Here is a 7,360-nt window from a genome sequence, read left to right as displayed (position 1 = left end):
TTTTTTGCGGAGGGGTACTGGGAATTGAACTCACGACCTTGCACTTGCCAGGCAGGTGCTGTGCCGCTGAGCTATATCGCTAGCCCCTGATTTTTAATTTTTTATACAGTTGTAGGAATAAAAATAAACCAAAAAAACATAAAATATTTACTTCTCATGTTTGGCTTTTTAAAGGAAATTTGTTGACCTCTGTGCTAGATAATTCTTTTTTGACCAAAAAAGGAGGATTCAATGTTGGGCCTCTGATGATCCAAGAAGACCCACTTTGAGTTAATTAACTGCCTTGTGTAGACAGTGTCCTGTACACAGTCTGAACTGAGTAAGTATTATGGGATACAAATGGAATAGACTTCAGTCCCTGCCCAAACAGGCTTATTAGTGGCAAAGTTAACATAGAGAAAAAATTCTGGAGAAGGCTGTAGTACTGACTGTAAGTGCCAAAGTGTGTGTGTGTGTTAAGGGGGTGGGGGACAGACAGACAGAGATCCCAGGAAGACTTTCAGGGAGGCAGGACTTCATTGGATCAGAGAATATGGTGGCTATTGACAGATATGAAACAATTAGTTGAAAAGGAAAAAGAGGAAACATTTAAGCTGAAATAAATGAAATTCAAAACCAGGTGCTTGTTGGAAGGGGCCTAGTGGGAGGTTCTGAGTCACTGGGCGTGCTTGTCACTGGCTACCGTGGGTCCTTGCTTTTAGCAAGAAGGGAAAATTAAAACATGCACAAATTTATAGGAAAAAGCTTTAATTAGAAAGTAAGAGAAAATGGTAAGGGAATTTAGCTTGAGGAGTTAATGAAATGCTCAAAATGTCTTAACTACTTAGAGCTTTTCTACTTCACTTTTCTGTCTGGAATTAAATAATTCAATATTCATTGGGTCAGAGTTAAGATACATATGTGAGTAAATCCCTTCAATCAGACTTCTTCTCCAGATATTTATTACCCTCATAGATATTATGAAAAAGAGGAAAGATAAGAAATGTTGGTACAACACAGAGCCCTACAGAAGTGTTGGAGTACAGGTTAAAGAAGATAAGTCATTAGCTTCCAAGGCAGTTGGGGATAGTTGGGTAATTATTAGCATGAGAGAGAAAAGTATAGGAAGGAAGCTTGCATAAAAACAGACTTCTATTTAAAAATTCTGCTTAAGGGCTGGGGATTTAGCTCAGCGGCAAAAAGCGCCTGCCTGGCAAGCGCAAGGTCGTGAGTTCGGTTCCCGATACCGGAGAAAAACCAAAAAAAAAAAAAAAAAATTCTGCTTAAGATCAGTTATACTATGGTATAATGGAAAAAAGGGGGGGGGGGTTCAAAGTCAGAGAGCCCTGGGCTTGAAGCCCAGATCTGTCACGTAACGGCAAGTTATCACTTTCTGAGCCTTAGTTCTCTTCTAAGGTGGAAGTAAGGAATTCAGTATAGCACTTGGCTCTCTGTGGGTTCCTCCTCCCTGTACGACTAGACCTCAGGCTAGTATCAAAGTTCAAATAATTATAAATTAAATTGGAGAGGGTTTTCAAGTCAATTTAATTATTTCAACTGACCTATGAAGAAACTTGTAGACACAATTTGGTACAAATGAAGGCAGTGGCGGAGCACACCTATAATCTCAGCCCTGAGGCAGGAGGATCACAAGTTCAAGGCCAGCCTGGGCAAGACCCTGGCTGACATAGCAAGGCCAGACATAGCAAGACCCTGTCTCAAAAAGCGCAGGGGTGGATTAAGGCATCTTACTTTGGCTACTTCTATGCTAAAGTACTGTGCTCTGAAATAGCTCTGAAAAACACGGTATTACCAAAAACAAAAAATAACAATGGGTGCAGTAATGGAAGCAATATGCCAATTACAGAAATCAATAGGCCTGATGTACTTAGCTGCGGTGAAATCACTCCTAGAATAATATACTATTTAAGCATACTATCTAAGAAACTAGAACTCATCCTGAAAATGACAATTCCGATGACTCTTTTGAGTACTGTCACAAAGTTACTGCCCTTGACCCTCGTAATACTCCAAAGTAGGCTTTTTTCTACATTTTCTTTCTTTATTCATTTTGAGACAGGATCTCGACACGCAGCCCAGGCTGACCTCGAACTGGCTACAATCCTCCTGCCTCGGCCTCCCGAGCGCTGGGATTACAGGCGTGCGCCACCATGCCCGCCTTTCTGAAGCAGATATTCATTCTATTTCAGAGATGCGAAATCTGAGGCTCGGAGAAAATACGAACGAGGCTGGGAACGGAGCACAGACCCTGCTCATGTCTGAAATTTCCCAATTCCTCAGAAAGCACACTTGAAATCGAGGAAGAGACTGCGAGAAGGGTGAATTAAACTGCCTGGAAAACTCCGGGCTAGGAAGAACGCGACACTACAGCCGCGCACACACCCCTACCTGCGGAGGGCACAGCTTGTGCAAGCCTACGCAGAAGGCCGTTAGCCGAGACACTGCCGAGCAGGAGGCACGGACGGGACGCGCGCTCACGCCCCGCCAGAGCGCGCAGGTGAGGGGCTGTGCACCTGCGCCCGCAGAGCTCGCGGCCGGGGAGCTCAGGCGGTGCGAGGGCAGACGCACGCCGGCTGGGCGGCTGCCCCCAGCCCCAAACCTCCCGGAAAGAGCTGTCCAGCAGAGCGCTCCCCGGAACCAGCGAGGCCCCGCCCCGGGCCCCGCGACGCGCGGTCCCCGCAGGCCTGGGCGCCCCCCGCCCTCGCGCCGCGCGCTACCTCGCACAGAGCGAAGAGTCCGTAGGCCGCCAGCCACACGGTGCAGGTGACGGCGGTGAGCGAGCGCAGCGACAGCCGAGGGCAGCTGACGCAGAACTCCCGGCAGAAAGGCGAGTAGGAGCGGCACTGCAGGGCCAGACGGCCGCCGCAGATGTCCGAGAAGATCCTCTTGTCCTCCATGGCCGCCTCGCTTGTAACCCCGGACGCCGCTCTAGCCCACCCAGGGGCAGGCGCGGTCCGCTCTAGCCCACCCAGGGGGTAGGCGCGGTCTCGCCGGCTCCGGACGCGCGCCCGGAAGTGGGTCTGCCCCGCCCCTTCCTTCGCTCCGCGCAGCCGCAGTTGCGTACCGCGCGCCCTGCGTGAGACTTGGGGACCCCCGTGTTTGCAATCCCGGCTGAGACCGCGTCTGTGACCGTCTCCTGGCGGGGGTTCATAGGGGGCCGACAGCTGCGGGCTGATGGAAGCTGCTGTTAACGTGCTTTCGCCGGACAAACTGATTTCCGTTGCTAAACCAGAAGAGCGCCAAGGAGATGGTCCGCTGGTGTTCATTCATTCCACCCCTGCGTTCCTGTGCCAGGTAGTTCTGCGAGCCGAGGATACCGACGCGATCTCCGCCTGCAGTACTTCTGGTTGTTTTTGTTTTGTTTTGTTTTTACCTAGTAGGACAAACGATATGGAAATAACCTTAGATGGTGTTGGTAATAATGTGCTGACCGGCAGGGATGGACCGGGACCTCCCGACGAGGCCAGGAAAGGTCTCTGAAGCCCCTGGACGGGGTGTCACGCTGGGGCGCGCAGGAGACGGAGTAGGAAAAGAAGGATCAAGAAAACCTCCGAGGCCGGAGCGAGTTGGGCTGATTGGAGGAGCCCAACTGCGGGGAGGTTGGCGCGTGGGGTAGAGTTTTGAGTTGGGGGAGGCAGATAAGGATGAGGTTGTAGCGCCTGGTAAAGAGTTAAGGTTTCACAGCCTGGGAATTCCCTCTCCCAGTCTCCTGCGGGAAGCATGGAGCAGACAGGTCCCGGCAGTGAGGCAGGCAAGCCGGAGGGGAGGTGCGGAAGCTCTGCGGAGCGCAATTACTAAACCTATGAGTAATGAATAGCATGTGGGTTCACGTTTTACTTCAGATGGGGCCCAAAAGTGGTTGTGTAGCCTAGTGAAACGCTTGCGGTCCTTCGGCCCGGAGCAGCGGCAGCCGTGGGTATTAAAGAGATGATCCCTCTGTGTATAAAGATCAAGTCCCTGAGATGAAAGTCAGGCTCACTTTATTCATATTCCTATTCTCTATTTCTCTCCATCTCACCATGAAAATTTTCCTTCAAGCATTTTGCTTTTCCAATTTTATGTCCGTATCCTGAATCTAACCAATACCTCTCATAGAATGTCTTTTTATAATTGTAAAAGTGATATTTTCTTATTGTAGGAAACATGAAAAATACAAAAAAGAAAAAAAATTTAAACCACCCATATTTGCACACATAGAAGCACCATCAATGTTTTTGGGAAACTTTAGTCCTGACAGTTTTTTGTGTTTTTTTTTGTTTTTGTTTTTTTGTCTTTATGAGACAGGGTCTCCCTGTGCAGTCCAGTCTGGCCTTGAGCTCACTTTGAAGCTAGCCCAGGCTGGTCTCGAACTCGCAGCAATCCTCCTGTCTCAGCCTCCTGAGTGCTGCCATTACAGGCGTGGGCCTTGAACTCACTGTGTGGCCCAGGCCAGACTGATCCTCCTGCCCCAGCCTGGAATTACAGGCATAGGCCACCAGGTTTGGCCTAGTCTTGGCATTCTTAACCTTAGCTCCGTGGAAAGAATCAGGGTTTCATCTTCTGTTCCATAAAATTCTAATTGAGACGTAACATTTCCTCTGATTATGAATATAGGCAACAAACCAATTAGTAACAATACTTGTGATTCTTGTCACTGACAGAAATCACAAATTTTTCATTTAATAATAATCCTTATAATTATCTCAAAATGTAATGTCCAGGCATTATTACTTAAAAATTGCAAAAGTTACTAGTGGTACCACTAGATCTTGTTATTTAATGAGTCAGTAGAGACATATTACTATAACATTTTCAAAAGATTTTGATAGGTACATTTTAATTCAATTTGTTTTCTTTGAAATCCTATGCATTATCAAACATTATTATGACAAACTTTGTTGGCTTTACCAGTCTTATAGAGGGCCTACTGCACAAAAAAATACTATAAACATGATTGGATAAGAAATTTCACGAGTAAGCTGGGCATGGTGGTGCACACCTATAATCCCAGCGCTAAGGAGGCTGAGGCAGGAGGATCATTGTGAGTTCGAGGCCAGCCTGGGCTACAAAGTGAGCTCAAGACCAGCCTGAACTGCATAGCGAGACCCTGTCTCAAAAAGACAAAAAAAAAAGAAAGGAATTTCACAAGTAGCTGGGTTTGTTGTCAAATGCCTGTAACCCCAGCTGTTCAGGAGGCTGAGATAAGAGAGTTGAAAGTTGGAGGTCAGCCTGGGCGACTTACTGAGATCCTGTCTCAAATTAAAAAATAATTATTAGGAGTAATGTGGTAATCCTTTGTTCTGTCAGATCACAACATTATTTTAACTCTCTTGGAGTCTGGCACTTCAGTAGAAAATAAAACGTGTACATGGCATTTACCTCGATGCCAGCTGAGATATTAAGTAACAAATTCTCTTGAGCATGGCCTTGTAAAAACAGCAAAGAATGATTCTTTCCACTCTCAGCGATGGACTTCAAAGTAGTCGCAAGCCTCAGACATCCCGTAGAAAGTGTTGGCAAGGAAGGGCAGCTGGTAGAAAGGCCTTACATTTAGTCCTAGCCAGGTTTCTTCAAGATTTCGTATCTTTTTGCAGGGTCATTAGAAGAGCTCACAGCTAATTTCCTAGTGAATTCAGCTGCAGATGAGGGTGCAAGAAAAACATGTATACCCTAACCCTATATTTACCAAGGCAGGCAAACTGCAATAGCAAAAGAAGTTCACAGTTTCAGTGGCTTAACAAATGTTTATTGTCTGCCCGCAGTTCCCCACGTGTGCTCCTGGGCGGGTGACTCATACTGTTCTTGCTGAGTGGTGACTCAGGGACCCATTTCCTTGCATCTGGTGGCTTCATGACCCCCTGGGGGCTCCACATGGTGCTCTCCATTGGATCCTGTGCGTCTGGTCAGTAGATGAGGGGCAGTGAATGAAGAATGGGTGGGTTTGTGGCCAAACTCTCCGTGTTCCATCCGCTGCTACTCATCCCCGTGGCTGTGTCTAACTTCAAAGGAAGCTGGGAATCATGGTCAGTCAAAGTGCTCAGTGGAGAAGGTAATGATTTGTGAAATGCGTACGTATTCTTGCCGTACTTTTCAAAGTGCTGCCTGCAAGGACCAGGGAGGAGAGCAAAGCTCCTGGCACTGCCTCTTCCTTGCCCTGCAAGGGCACGGCACTTCTGTGGCTGGAGGACAGCAGGACGGACGCAGGGTGACAGCAGCAACACAAGAAGTTGGCTGCTATCACCACATTTTCAGGCTGTGAAAGAAGTGGCCGGTGATAATCTGGGCAGGTGGAAGACGCCATTGAGGGAAAACAGTACATACAAATCGAAGCCAAGGCGCTGTTGCAGAAAAACAAAAATCTCACAGGCACAGACCTGGTTAAACAGTGCAGACAAATGCACAGCCAGGATTGAAGTTGGGGCACATTACCAGATTCCTTATCCAAGACCTGTGTGTAAGTGTGGCTTCGGTTTGCGGGCGATTCATCTGCCGCCAGGGGGCCTCACCGCACTGTGAGGTCAGGGCCTTCGAACCTATGAGAAACAAAACTTTCCATTGTATCTCAGGCCTGCTGATGAAATATCCTAACCTGGAAGAAAGTTAGTTTCTCACAGTTATCAGCCAATTCGGTCTTGAACATAAACCAGATGAGATACCATGAGCTTGCTTTCTGATGAGAGGCAAAAATTCAAGTATCTTCAGACCTCCAAAGTGGGTCTTAACCATGATACGTGCCTAGCCAGCCCTAGGGTTGGTCTGGGTGGTGCTGCCTGAACAGACACCGTTAGCTCTAGGGTTCATGGACCTCACATCCTCCCTGAAGTCATCTTTGGAAAAAAAGCCTGTGGGAGGAAGGCTGACAGTTGTAACACTTCATGGAAATACCGTTTGCCACGCATCAGCTGATACAAAGAAAGTGGACAGTTCCTGGAAGTTTTTATGGCTGCTATAAAACTATATGCTACTCTCAGATATTTCAGGGGTTTTTTCTCCTCAAGTTAAAGTGGGTTTTTTGTATGCTTTCTTGATGGTGTTTTTTGTGGGGTTTTGATTCTTCCAATTTCCAGGTAATCTTCCCTTAAAAAGTGAATCTGTAAGCCAGGTGTGATGACACATACATGTACTCCTAGCAAGTTCGAGACCAGCCTAGGCAAGTTAGTGCTCTAGGGAGACACTGTCTCAAAATAAAAAGGGCTGAGGGTGTATGTAGCTCAGTGTGAAGGCCCTGGGTTGAATCCCCAGCACCAAACAAAACAAAAACCCAACGACAACAAAAACCCTGCCTTTTTAAATGAGTCATGGTTTTTCAGGGAAGTTTAATAAGATATCCATTCCCCCACTCCATACACAAAAGTGCATGCCTTAGTTAAATGTGTAAGTT

The 7,360-nt window shown here is 47.2% G+C and overlaps 1 protein-coding gene and 1 pseudogene across 6 annotated transcripts in view; one reads left to right on the top strand and one right to left on the bottom strand.

Annotated features, from left to right (window-relative positions):
• The window catches only part of Pigh (phosphatidylinositol glycan anchor biosynthesis, class H), a 14,888-nt gene extending 10,627 nt beyond the window's left edge, over nucleotides 1-4,261 (bottom strand). For 3 of the 6 annotated variants that reach the window (XR_263283.2, XR_263284.2, XM_013521893.1), the window contains exon 1: nucleotides 2,718-4,251. Coding sequence is in view for 4 of the 6 variants with exons in the window: in XM_013521893.1 (XP_013377347.1) it covers nucleotides 2,718-3,266 (549 nt within the window). In the remaining 2 variants the exon portion in view is untranslated. Of the gene's footprint in view, nucleotides 1-2,717 lie in introns of all 6 variants that reach the window. The other 3 variants (XM_005399071.2, XM_005399070.2, XM_005399072.2) reach the window with 3 other exon arrangements.
• LOC102012841 lies at nucleotides 3,212-7,001 on the top strand (annotated as a pseudogene).
• Nucleotides 7,002-7,360: the final 359 nt, after the last annotated feature.

The sequence above is a fragment of the Chinchilla lanigera genome, unplaced genomic scaffold (assembly GCF_000276665.1).
Source record: "Chinchilla lanigera isolate Chin_1 unplaced genomic scaffold, ChiLan1.0 scaffold00065, whole genome shotgun sequence".
Taxonomy (NCBI): Eukaryota; Metazoa; Chordata; class Mammalia; order Rodentia; family Chinchillidae; genus Chinchilla; species Chinchilla lanigera.
This window is presented reverse-complemented; position numbering and strand designations above follow the sequence as displayed.